Source organism: Bufo bufo, chromosome 11, assembly GCF_905171765.1.
Source record: "Bufo bufo chromosome 11, aBufBuf1.1, whole genome shotgun sequence".
NCBI classification, from domain to species: domain Eukaryota; kingdom Metazoa; phylum Chordata; class Amphibia; order Anura; family Bufonidae; genus Bufo; species Bufo bufo.
This window is the reverse complement of record NC_053399.1, coordinates 20695307-20708975: the sequence shown is the minus strand read 5'-3', so window position 1 is coordinate 20708975 and position 13669 is coordinate 20695307. Positions and strand designations below refer to the sequence as shown.

General features: G+C 45.5%; 1 protein-coding gene across 5 annotated transcripts in view; it reads right to left on the bottom strand.

Annotated features, from left to right (window-relative positions):
- Positions 1-13669, bottom strand: part of CCDC88C (coiled-coil domain containing 88C) — a 139924-nt gene that overhangs the window by 93864 nt on the left and 32391 nt on the right. For all 5 annotated transcript variants that reach the window (XR_005774852.1, XR_005774853.1, XM_040412102.1 and 2 more), the window contains exons 11-18: positions 12446-12592; positions 12067-12211; positions 10177-10358; positions 8384-8521; positions 6852-7922; positions 3016-3143; positions 1431-1572; positions 741-902 (exon numbers count right to left, since the gene is read on the bottom strand). Coding sequence is in view for 3 of the 5 variants with exons in the window: in XM_040412102.1 (XP_040268036.1) it covers positions 741-902; positions 1431-1572; positions 3016-3143; positions 6852-7922; positions 8384-8521; positions 10177-10358; positions 12067-12211; positions 12446-12592 (2115 nt within the window). In the remaining 2 variants the exon portion in view is untranslated. The remainder of the gene's footprint in view (positions 1-740; positions 903-1430; positions 1573-3015; positions 3144-6851; positions 7923-8383; positions 8522-10176; positions 10359-12066; positions 12212-12445; positions 12593-13669) is intronic.

The following is a 13669-nucleotide window of genomic DNA, read 5'->3' as shown; positions in this document are numbered from 1 at the left end:
TATGGAGTCAATTTCTGCACCAAAAAGCGCACGGAAATCCACAGTGCTGTGCAGCTTGGAAACCATGGACGGTGTCTGCACATTGAATAGGGCTAAAGCCACAGGCGGACAAGTGGCATGCCAAATCCCGGGGAAAAAAACCGAGGGTCGGCCTTTGTTTTCTGCAGTGGATGTTTTCACCGGAAACCTTAGGGAGTGTTTACATGACCTAAACTTCATGCGGATTTCAGCATGTATTCCACACTGAAATCTGCTTGTAAATCGCGTCAGGAATCCATGTTGTCCTTCACGCCAGTGCCTGAAATCTGTGTCAAGAAGTGACAAGGCACTTCTTGATGCGAAATCCATGCAAACAACGCAGCCGGATAGCCCCACGCAGATTGCCCTTGTTAACAAACTGCAAATCCATGACCGATCCAAGAGTCAGCCCTGGATTCCATGGTGAATACATACATTGGATTCTTCTGACATATTTTTGGCTGTGTGAACATGCCTTTAAAGCCCATCTGTCAGCAGATTTGCACCTGTTACATTGTGTGCTTGGCAGCTGAAGGCATCTGTGTTGGTCCCATGTTCATATGTGCCCGCATTACTGAGAAAAATGATGTTTTATTATATGCAAATGAGCCTCTAGGAGCAACGGGGGCGTTACCATTACACCTAGAGGCTCAGCTCTCTCTGCAACTGCTGCGCCCTCTCCGCTTTGATGGACAGGACCAGGCACAGTATCCAGAACTTACATCCCGCTCCAGCTCGATGACTCGGTCCTTCACCTTCCACAGCTCTCGGGTGCTCTCTGGCTGCCCGTTCTCCAGGGTCTCCGTGTTGTGAATGGTACGCCCATTTCTACTGCGAGAATTCTGGACTGCGTTCTCGTTTTGTGTCTCAAGGTTTTGTTTTAGCTGAAACGATGGACAAACCAAAATGTAACGGCCATAGCAGCAAAGTGCAAGACTATTGCTTACGACAGAAGGGTCACACTGCAAATTGTTATTCATGCCTGCCCCCCCCCCCCTCCCCCCAAGAGCTGACAATCTAAATCTACAATCTGACTTTGGTCTTCTGCTGTAGAGAGTGTGGCGCTTTCTCACGCTCTGCTGATGGCGATAGACGTTCCCTTCCTGGTGCTGATTATATTTCCTGTACAGACTGCAGCAGGATATTAATGGCTGATTGCACTTTCATCTGCAGCGTTTATGTTTCACATAAAGAAGTTACGCAACTTTCCAATATACTTTGTATTCCATCGGCTTACTATGTTAATGACATCTCCTTGCTGTCAATGAATAGCTGCTCCAACCCATGTGACTTTCCCTTTCAGGTCTATAGCCTCAGCATGGCATCCCAATTTGAATGTTTGTATACTGCTTACAGTCAAAATGTCATAATTATGGCAAAAGACATAAAATGTTTAATCTTAAGCTTCTTACCACATTCAGCTCATTCTGAAGTTGCTGATTAAGGTTCCGAACCTCATCCACCTGACCCTCAAGCGTCTGAATTTTACTTTCTTTTACAGCCAAAGTTGTCTTTAGTGTTGATTCAATCTTATTTTCCAGAACCCTGTATTTCCTGTAGAAAACAATGGAGAGAGACAAACTGATCATTTATAGGAAATGTATTCATGATATTGTATGTAAATGTCTCTGGAGGTTATATCAGTACTGGAACGTTATAAGAAGAGCAGGTGATATCAGTCACATAGGATGTAATGTCTCTGGAGGTTATATCAGTACTGGAGCGTTATAAGAGGAGTGGCTGATATCGGTCACATATGATGTAATGTCTCTGGAGGTTATATCAGCGCTGGAGCGTTATAAGAGGAGCGGCTGATATCAGTCACATAGGATGTAATGTCTCTGGAGGTTATATCAGTGCTGGAGCGTTATAAGAGGAGCGGCTGATATCAGTCACATATGATGTAATGTCTCTGGAGGTTATATCAGCACTGGAGCGTTATAAGAGGAGCGGCTGATATCAGTCACATAGGATGTAATGTCTCTGGAGGTTATATCAGTGCTGGAGCGTTATAAGAGGAGCGGCTGATATCAGTCACATATGATGTAATGTCTCTGGAGGTTATATCAGTGCTGGAGCGTTATAAGAGGAGCGGCTGATATCAGTCACATATGATGTAATGTCTCTGGAGGTTATATCAGTGCTGGAGCGTTATAAGAGGAGCGGCTGATATCAGTCACATATGATGTAATGTCTCTGGAGGTTATATCAGTGCTGGAGCGTTATAAGAGGAGCGGCGGATATCAGTCACATGATGTAATGTCTCTGGAGGTTATATCAGTGCTGGAGCGTTATAAGAGGAGAGGCTGATATCAGTCACATATGATGTAATGTCTCTGGAGGTTATATCAGTGCTGGAACGTTATAAGAGGAGAGGCTGATATCAGTCACATATGATGTAATGTCTCTGGAGGTTATATCAGTACTGGAGCGTTATAAGAGGAGCGGCTGATATCAGTCACATGATGTAATGTCTCTGGAGGTTATATCAGTGCTGGAGCGTTATAAGAGAAGCGGCTGATATCAGTCACATGTGATGTAATGTCTCTGGAGGTTATATCAGTACTGGAGCGTTATAAGAGGAGCGGCCGATATCAGTCACATAGGATGTAATGTCTCTGGAGGTTATATTAGTGCTGGAGCGTTATAAGAGGAGCGGCTGATATCAGTCACATAGGATGTAATGTCTCTGGAGGTTATATCAGTACTGGAACGTTATAAGAGGAGCGGCTGATATCAGTCACATATGATGTAATGTCTCTGGAGGTTATATCAGTGCTGGAGCGTTATAAGAGGAGCGGCTGATATCAGTCACATATGATGTAATGTCTCTGGAGGTTATATCAGTACTGGAGCGTTATAAGAGGAGCGGCTGATATCAGTCACATATGATGTCATGTTTCCTCCTCTCTCTCAGGTCACACCCTCTGTAGGCGCCAAAAATATGCCACCAGTGCCAAATCTGACCTGTGGCGGAGTCATACAGGAGTCACTTACTTTTCGGCATTACTGTTCTCATCCTGCAGCATTAACTCTTTATTTAATCCGATCTTCTCCAGCTCCAAGCTCAATTTGTCCAAATCGCTCGACGTTTGTTGGGTTTTCAACTTTTCTAATACCAGATCCTGTATAGATGGATATAGGAGTAATCTGGGGGCAGTGAATCTCTAGAACCCCACCCCATTCAAATGTATAGAAAAGTAGGATTTTTGTCTTACCTGTAAAATCCTTTTCTCACTGAGTTCATTGGGGGACACAGAAGACCATGGGTATAGCTGCTGCTGCCACTAGTAGGCGACACTAAGCAAAAAAGTGTCAGCTCCTCCTCTCAGATATACCCCTCCTGCAGACACTGAGCTAATCAGTTTGTACGAAAGCAGTAGGAGCAGCCAGGAGAAGCCAATAAAAAGTACGAAAGGCGAAGATGGGTCAGAATTAAGAACCTGAGGGACCCATCAATGTACTTACGGGGTTGGAGCTGTGTCCCCCAATGAACTCAGCGAGAAAAGGATTTTACAGGTAAGACAAAAATCCTACTTTCTCGCTCGTATTATTGAGGGACACAGAAGACCATAGGACGTTAAAGAGCAGTACCATGGAGAGGGAACAAGACCAGAATAAATCCAAGGCCTGTCATAAGGCCCTGCACAGAATTGCGGGGGGAGGACACACCCGGACTCCTGAAAAAGGACAGGAAGAGCCATTCCCAGGAAGGCCAGTCAGAGAGCGTCTGAATACCCAGATGCCCCGTCTGGGCAGAAGAAGAACAGCCCCGGGGACATAAGCCACGGCTTAGGAGACTTCAGAAGAAGTGGAGAGCACACCGAATATCCTCAAGATGGACAAGAATGAAAACAAGTCAGGCGCCAGAGCAAACGGAGCAACTACGGAATATACCGGAGAGAGAAAACATAGCCTGGGCCCAGAAGACTTCTAAGGAAGGTGATACCCAAGGACCAGCACCCAAGGAAAAGACCACCGCTAGAGTGATCAACAGTCACAACATGGTCTGAGAAGAAAATGAACTGAAAATGGTGTCTGGATACCAAAGGCCAGAGGACTGCGGAAGTGAAAAATCTTGCCCCCCATGGAGGAAGAAGTAGAGGTGACAACCCCCAACTCCATACCAGACTGTCAAAGGAGAAGAGCACTCCAGCAGAACCATTAACAAATCAGGGCCAGAGAACCTGGATGTCAGGCATGACCATGGCCCATGAGAAAAGAATATAGAGGGAGAGAAGAGACACAATGGGAACAAGGCAGTGACACCGACCCAAAAAAACGCAAAAAAATTGGGGAGTAACCTGGTAGGAAAACAGGATAAAAGATTAGATCTACGGCCAAGGGGTTTGTCTCATAAGAATGTTCCTCAAGGAGAATGACAATGTGGTAAGCAGAGACAGGGAGAGGAGGACCTTAAGCTCCATAACAAGAGAAGAGAGAAGCTGTCCGATACCTATGGAAGGCTGCCTGACCTAACCGAAAGCTAAAGAAAAAGTACCGAGGCCAAGTGAACAGGTAGAAGCAACGTACATGTCTGAAAACATAAAAGTTGCGTAAACCCATCAGACACTATAGAGCGCCACTACGGACCAACTCTGCCTAAAGAAGAAGAGAAGACGGCTATGAGAGGAAATTTACGAAACTGCCAGACTGGAACCAGATATGGGATAAATACTGTGCCAGGAAGGGAGTGCGGACCTCGAACTACCACAAAGTCCCAGAAAAAAAAAACGGTAACAGAACCATACTACCCACGCAGATACTCCACAGCAGAAAAGGGTCCTACAAGAACCCAACGGCTATGGAAACTGGCCAAGCAAGCAGAAACAGTATCTGGGGAAGTGCAACTACTCGCCTTGTGGAATGAGGATAATGTCACAGAATGTACAGTACCCAGTGGAAGTGTAAATACACCCTCTATGGAAGGAGGGCAATGCTACCGGGATTATATGATCCAGTGGTAGTGCCAATACTCCGCCTATGGAAGGAGGGTAATGGTACAGGACATACAGTATCCAGTGGTATTGCTAGTATTCCGCCTATAAAAGGACAGTAATGTGACAGGCTGTACAGTATCCAGTGGTGAAGGAAATACTCCGCCTATGGAAAGAGGCCTTGCTACCGGATGTATAGGGTCCCATGTGCGAATACCCTACCTATGAAAAAAGAGCAATGATACAGAATGAATAGGATCCAGTGGTAGTGCAAATACTCTGCCTAAGAAAGGAGGGTAATGCTACAGGCTGCACAGTATCCAGAGGTAGTACAAGTACTCCGTCCAAGAAAGGAGGGTAATACTACAAGCTGTCCAGTATCCAGTGGAAGTGAAATTACTCCGCCTATGAAAGGAGGGTAATGCTACAGGCCGTACATTATCCAGTGATAGTGCAAGTACTCCACCTATGGAAGGGGGGGTAATGCTACAGGATGTACAGTATCGCAAGTAGCTAGCGATAGGGCAAGCACGCCGCCTATCCACTGCGCCACTGGCTCCGCTGTAGCTGTAGAGAGGACACTGCTATAGGGCGATGGGAACTAAGCCCAAAATAGGAGCGGAGCTCCAAGGGTTAATAATAATAGCTGTGGGAATTGCATGCAGCCGTAAATATGGGTGCAAAAGTTTTGCGCTCTGAGAGTACAGTCCCCAACCCCCAAACACTCTGGGAGAACGAGGGCATAGTAGGCTGCAGAGCCGGGACCGACCGGAAGAACTTCCGGCTGGGAGAGCAGCGCATGGAGGAAGCGGGAGTGTCAGGGGGGGATCTTGCCCCCCGAACAGAGGAGGCCGGGAACAGGCGTACCGATGCACTGTGAGAGAAAGCAGCCTGGAGAAAGGAGGCCTGCGAGCGCTGGAGAATCCGCCGGGCCTGGAGGAAGGTGAGGGTGCTGGAGACCAGAGCCGGACCGAGGGCCAGTGAGAGGCCAAGGTTTTGAGGGAAAAAAACATTTTACGGTGTTCACTTTAGAGAACACAGGAGAAGGGGACCCAGCAGAAGGTTAAACCCTAGAACCCAGTACAGGGAGGAGGGGAGGAAGGTTAACCCCTGGGGAGGGGGGGGGGGGATGGTGGCGGGGGCCAGCAGGGAAAGGTAAGTAATACTTACCTAGACTGTTTCTGCCCACCCTGATTCCAGCAGTGTCACCTTCCTCAGTGTGCTGCCCCTTGGGGGGGACTTCTGGAAGTAGCAGCAAGGTGACACTGTAGCTGGCGGGTAACAGAGGATTTGAGATCCACTGTTCCTCCTTGTCTTCCAGAGGTGGGGAACGAGCAGCAGGCTTGAGATCCCACTGGTCTCCCCCCTCAAGTGTGGGAAAAACAGGTGGTTGGAGGCCGTATGTAGACCAATCGGAAAAATAAAAAATAAAAATTTTTGGCAGACCTGCAGGAAAACATGTCTGACTCCTACGGACACTAAGCTAAAACTCTGCAGGAGGGGTATAGCTGAGAGAAGGAGCTAAAGCAGCAGCTATAACCATGGTCTTCTGTGTCCCCCAATGATACGAACGAGAAATTTAGAGTTCTGCCATGTTTAAGCATACCTTAAAGGGGTTCTCCGCTTTGCACAATTGATACTTTTTAGAAATAGTCACTTGACCATAAACTGATCAAAGTGCCCCCCTGCACTACAGGACAGGACGGGTCCTCCAATGCAAGATATGATCTTTGTAACTGCTCTCCACTCTGGACAGGACATGAGGATTCTGAACAGAAGACCTTTCCCTCATTATTAACTCACAATTCCTAATAGGATGTATGAACATGGTTTTCTGAACTGGCGGACCCAATTAAGGCCATAACTAGTATTTGTAAAATATGCTAAATGCCTCACCTCTCTTAGTGTCGCCAGTGTCCTCTTATCCACAGTCAGTTGTTGCACCAAGTCTTTGTTCTCCTTCTCTAGTTCTCGGGTCCTAGAAGACAACTCCCTTAGCTTTGAAACTTCCTTCTCTAGTGTTTTGTTCTCCTTCTCCAAGTCGGCCAGCTTGACAGTATTGTCATCCAATATGGCGTCTTTCAACTCCACCTGCTGCCAAAACCTCTTTGATTCCTTCTCTAACATCTTCTTGTCTTTCTCCAGCTGCATCATCTCCTGATCCATGATGATCTTCTCTTGTTCCAATCTTTCCAACCTCTTGCTGGATATCTTCATCTCCTCCAATGTTTTTTGCAGTTCTTTGTTTTCCTTCTCAATGTCCTTGAGCTCCGCTTCAAGCTCAGTCACCTTCTTATTTCCAGCCTTAACCATTTGCTGGAGCTTCCAGTTTTCCTCACTTAGGCCTTGGTAGCTCACTTCTAGACGCTCTGACTTTTTCCCCAGTGCCTTCAGCATCTCTACGTTCTTCTGCAGATCTTCCTTCTCCTTCTGGAGATCATTGTTCTCTCTCTCAATTTGGGTGATCTTGGCACAGGAGAACCTCATGGTTTCCACCGCTCTCCTGAGCTCCACGTTCTCCTCGTCCAGCTGCTTGTTCTCGTTCTCCAAAACCTCCAGACGGATAGAGAGATTCTGCAGCGTGTCTAGAGACTTCTTAAATATTCTGTTCTCACTTTCCAACTTTCCATTCTCTTTCTCCAGAATCTCCACCTTCTCTTCTATGATTTTCACGGAGGACATCTTCTTGGTCAACATTTCATTCTGCTTCTCCAGCCGTCGGACCTCCTTCTCCATCTCCTCCACTTTTTCCACCTTGTCCTTCACCTGATTGTACGCCTTTTGCAGCTGCTTCTTCTCATGCTCCATCTCATTCAGCTTACTGCTGGTGTCCGTGATTGTCTCATGGAGCATCTTATTTTCCATCTCAACATCTTTGACTCTTAAGTCGGTACTTTCTTGGGCCCTTTGTCTTAAAGCCGCCATTGCCTGAGACAAGTGTTTATTTTCTTGTTCAAGCTCCTTAATCTGCAGAAAAAAAAAGAATTTTAAGTAAATTTCTCGACTTATAATATTAAAGGGGGTTCTCTAAAATTCGGATATTGATGACCTACTCAGGATAGGTCTACAATATCTGATCGGCGGGGGTCTGACACCTGGAACCCCTACTGATCAGCTGTTTTTTGGAGGCGGCAGTACTCCAGCTTATCAAGCATTAGACAGTGGCTGGGCTTGGTATTACAGCTCAGCCCCGTTCACATGAATGGGACCGGGCTGCGCCTAGGCCATGTGACCGATGAACGTGATGTCACTGGCCTAGGAAGAGGCCGCGGCTCTCACCAGATATCCATGGCCACTTCAAACAGCTGATCAATGGCGGTGCCGGATCCCCATTGATCTGATTTTGATGACCTATCCTCAGGATAGGTCATCAATTTTGAAATCTCAGACATACCTTTTAACGGGTTACAGAAAATTAGATTACTGACCTGCTTTTCCTTCTCAGATTTAACATTGTCCAGAATTCGAGAGAGCTTTTCCTTTTCCTTCAGTAAATCTTCCCCAAGACTCTCCAAGTCGGCGCTGCTCTGTTTTTCCTTCTCAATTTGAGAGTGCAGGTTTTCAATCTTGAAGCAGAAATTAATACCATCTTTTATCAGTCACCCTTCACATGTCCCAGATCCTATTAATGTTTAGGGGGGTTTCTGTGTCCTTATTTTATAGGTTTAGGGTGTGTTTTATACTCTGATGGACTTTGTACCATTGATCAGTGGCTGTATCAATAGGGCTGTATACAAAGTCCACTCATCCAGCCCATGTGTATAGGGCTACATGTGTGTAATGTTATGTATGTATCTTGTAATCTACCATTAGGCGAGTGCTCTACCCTTTTATTAATTTTCTTAGGGCTTTATTAGGGAATTCTGTAGTCCAGGTTCGAGGACAGGGAGTCCCCACCTTCAGGGGCCGTCCCTGGGCTGAGCTCGAGGTTAGGGCGTGACTATAGGGACAGCTTCCCTATGCATCAGTAATTAGCATAGCCATTGGTAGTTCTACTTTAGTAGATGTGTTTTGTACGTCATATGTTTAGTAGTATTAATAAAGTATATTATTTGAGAGGGTTATTACGATTGCTGGAATTAATTATTAATCACCCACCATGACTGTGCACACAAATAATCTGGATTACAAACCAACCTGAAATTACATACTTCCCATAATTTAAAAAAAAAAAAAAAAATATTTAAAATGATATATCAAAAATCCTGGGCCAGAAAGATTATTTCTACAGGAGGAGATAAGGAACTGTATCTAACGATACAGAAGTAAAACTATGTAACACTTTTTTTATAAAAAAAATAAAAAGTAACAAGATTTTTTTCGTGGTGGGGTATACAATAAGGACAACAACAGGATTGTGAAATCTCACCGACCCCAATGGTACAATAAGGCATCTATCAGTCCTTAGAAAAATCACAGAGGTCCAAGCCTTCACTTTCCTAATTCAGTTTGCAAAAATTCCCCTGCATCAGATTTAGCCCATTTGCTGGTTGGAAACCATCAATTTGTCATGTCTCTCCATGACTATTAGATGAAGAATTGTGTCACCCCAACATCAGTTCATGACATTCAGATGCAGAAGTGGAGAATCAGCCAGACACAAAACGCAGCATGCAGTGGTTACTGTCCAGCTGGGCCTTTGCTTGTCTGCCGTAATGCGCTGGATCCAGAAAATCCCGGAATTCACACCGGAAGTGTAAAAGTAGCCTAATAGTTTTCATTAAATGTTTCCTACCATTTTGCATCCGCAGAATATGGGTAAGTCCTTTACCTGGCTGCTGAGGCTGCTCAATCTGTCAGAGTGCTGCTACTGTTTCTGACAACGCTATCTGCTCTCCCCCTCCCATCTCCCAGCGTTAGCAGTACAGAAGGGGAGTAGGTTGTACACAGCAGGTCAGATTAAGGGGTGTAAGCATCCAAACTTACATGGGGCTTTGGATACGGAGAAAAGCATGCTCAAGGTGGTTTTCAGAGAAAGAATCAAACCAGCTATGCACAAGTGTAGCGGGAAGGAGAGAACCTGCTGCAAACCCTGCAGGAGGGGGAGATCATACACTGAGGTTGCCCATAGCTTTTAAGCGTTTATGTCAAACAATCAGTTCTGTTCCTATAACCATTATCCATTCTAGTGATCTCAATAAGGCTACCATTGAAGTTAACATAGGGAAAGTGGCCATGGGAGGAGGACCTCAGTGCCAGGCTCTATCTGCCAGGTACCTACCTTCTTTTTGAGCTGCTGGTTCTCCTTCTCCAGTTCTTGGCTCTTAAGGCTGCTCTCCTCCAGATTGATGGAGGCTTCTCGTAGATCCTGAATGATCTGCTGCAGACTCTGGTTGTCCTTCTCCAGCTTCAGGATGCGGCTCGACGCCGACTCGTTCATCTCAAATACAAAGGATTTTCTGGCTGTTAACGAAAGGAATACGTTGTTAGTATGTGACCAGGAATGGACTGATCTGGGCCCTGAGTATTGAAGCTCAGGGGCCCCTTATTTAACACTAAAGCCATGACACACTTAGTGTGGGTTAATACAGTACACTGCACTTGAGGAACTCTTAACTGGACCCATCATAAACTTAAACTGGCTGAGGGCCACGGGCCCCCTCAGCTGCTCTCTTGATGTCCAGTCTAATGGTCAGATACAGGACCGGACTGATCATTAAGACATTGGGGTACTCCCAAATGCCTTATAGTGGCCACTGTCAAACTCAGCAGGCTCCAAGCTGTAGCTCTTCAACACAACTCCCATCATGCCATGGCTGCCACAAAACCGCGGCCCTAAAACCATTACCCATCAACTTATGTGGCTGGAAAAGCCACTGCTTCTCACAAAAAAAAAAACTAAAAAAAATCTAAAACTTGTTTAAAAATGTCATGACACTCTCTGGTAGCTAGGGGGCGCTCTTGTGCTACATTTGGCAATTGTAGGAAATTCATTGGTGACTTATCGAGTAAACATCTCGTCTCAATGTTACAAGGAGACAGGACGCGAGCCCTGGAGCAGCTGAACCAATCATATCCTGAAAGGTACTGAGCACGAGCAGAGGAGATATACTAAGTGGAGGGGTTGGCCAACTTTTTTTTTTTTTTTTTGACAGACATCCCCCCCTTCTGGTCAGACCTGCAAAGAGAGGCATACTTAACTGCTCTCCATCGCTGGGTCTCAGCTCCTTCGCTTCCCAGCCTCGACAGTCTCTCTCAGGTCCCCCACTGTCAACATCCGCTTTGACATCACTGTAACCAATACCTGGCCTCAGCGGTGACCTGCCCCCCTTGTGTAATGTCAATTGGTCACGTGACACAAGGGGGTCACCTCGCTTCTGCAGCCGGTCATTGGCTGTAGTGATGCCTAAGCGGATGTTGAAAGCAGGAGACCCGAGTGAGGCAGCTGAGGGGCCCAACCGCTGGGAGCAGGTAAGTACGCTTTCCATTTGCAGGTCTGGCCAGTAGAGGGCGTGATCTGCCCAAACACCCCCAGAAGGTGGCCAGAACCTTTAACGATTTGCCATAATTTAAAAAATACATTATAGAAGGACAATAAAACACCGTTACTTTAGATACGGTACTTTGTTACAATTTTCTTTTTTTTTCTATTAGAGATACAGTATCTGTTCCCAAAATGGATACAAACTAATGGCTAATTTTATTTTTTCAAAAGGCGGCTCTTGACCTGGGATTGGTTGTAAAAAATAAAAAAAAAAGCCTTTCAGCTAATCCCAGGTTAAACGCCACTTTGGTTGTAAAAAAAAAAGAAAAAAAATATATAAAAAGTGGTGTTTAACCTGGGATTAATTGAAAGGCTTTTTTTTTCTTTTCTTTTTTTACTAATCATCCATTATACAGTTGGAAAAAATTTATAGTATTGTAGGCAATCCGTTTAATGGATCCTACTATTAATTTTAATAGATTTTTTCCCAGAATGCAATGCAGAATAGTTGCGGATCTTTCCCATCCAGTAAAAAAAAAAAAAAAATGCAAAGTAGACAAAATGTAAGCAATATGTATCCATTTTATCTAATGTTTCTGGCTAAAAATGGATACATTTAACGGGACATAAACGTGGTGTGAACGATGGCTACATGACACGCGGATGTCGCGACGCTGCGGTTCTTACCGTCAGACAGGTCGCTGCTCTTGGACACCTGGTCCAGCTCCCAGCCCAGCTGCGCCGACTCGTTCATGCTTTGCTTGTGAGCGATTTCCAGCACCATGTTCTCCTCCAACAGCTCCTCGATCCGGTTTTTGTCTGAGAATCGGTCCTGATGACGTAGAACAAACCCATCAGCGATAGGACCCATGAATGTGCCGTTGCCCATAGCAACCAAGTTCAAGGGCATTTCTGCAAATCTAAGTTGTGTCGGTCTTCACTGTAATTCTGGTATTCTATTCATGAACCAGGAGGAGTAGGATGGGAAAAAAAACTATAGATGACCTCAGGGAGGACACAAGTAAAGGTGACTTTAGCAGATGCTGTAAGTATTTGCCCCCCTCACCAGCTCCAGGTCGTGGATCTTTGATTTCAGCTGTAGGTTGTCCTTCTCAAGCTCGTGCACTTTGTCGGTCCGGGCCCGCGCCGTCTCCAACTGCTCCTCCAGCAGAGTCTTCGTTTCGATGAGAATCAGATTATCTTCCCTCAGCTCCTGCAAGGAATAAACATCCCCATATATAAAGTCTCATAGCAGAAAGCGACCTCACTGCCCTGATCGACGAAATCCAATAACCCGCCTACGTGTCAGTCTTCACTGTAGGTCTGGCATTTTATTCATAAAACCAGCTCAAGCTGAACAGAACTACAGATGCTGCAGCGCAGAAGTTCTGATGGCAGGTTTTCTGTTGGCGTTTTTATTTTTGTCTCTTCCATTTGATAATCCAGATATTAACGCCGGATTATTGGAATTCTACGCTATATATTGTGAATATTTTGTAATTTACTGCTCGCAGGTACCGGTAATATGACAATGTATGGATTAAGCTATATACAGTATGATGGGAGTCGTCCCAGGTCAGCGCCCCTGCACACAATGCTACGTGGGATCAGCGTCTCGTCTCGGTTTTCGCCACAGCTCAGTACATGTAATGTTAATGAGATCACGTTTCTCCTCCGGAGCGAAACTGGAAATTTAATCTTTCACAGCATAGTTCATTCTGTGGGTGTCACGAAGCCTGGCGCAACTCACCCAGAATATAACCCTACCGTGCGGGAAAATGAATGGAGCAGAAGAAGAAGTGCAGAGATTTAACATTCAGGAGCCTGGAAAAGCTGAGTGACAGCAACCCTCAGTGGGAGCTGGAATGGCGGCCGTGACAGTCATCAGACCTGCACTAGAAGCTAAACGCAACGCGTTTCAAGACCTTCATTGTCTAAATGGGGCAGAAGAGACAGCTTACAAATGATGTAGCAAAAAGACAGCCACGTCGCTGGATTTCAATCAGGAATTCAATTTATTGGTCACATTATTTTTCCATAGTGACGCGTTTCAGCACCAATGTGCTTTCTTCAGACTACATACAAGCATCTCACATGCAGACTTTAAATAGGCAAATCAAATACAAAAGGAACTGACGTCATCAATAAGGCTCCTCTCCCTCAATGACCATATAATGAAAGTTATATAATGGGGTGTAATCCAATACGCTTGGTAATCAATCCCGCTAGAAAAAAGGAAAATACATTTGTGAACTATATATATGCGCAGGATTCCTCACAGGAAGCAAGA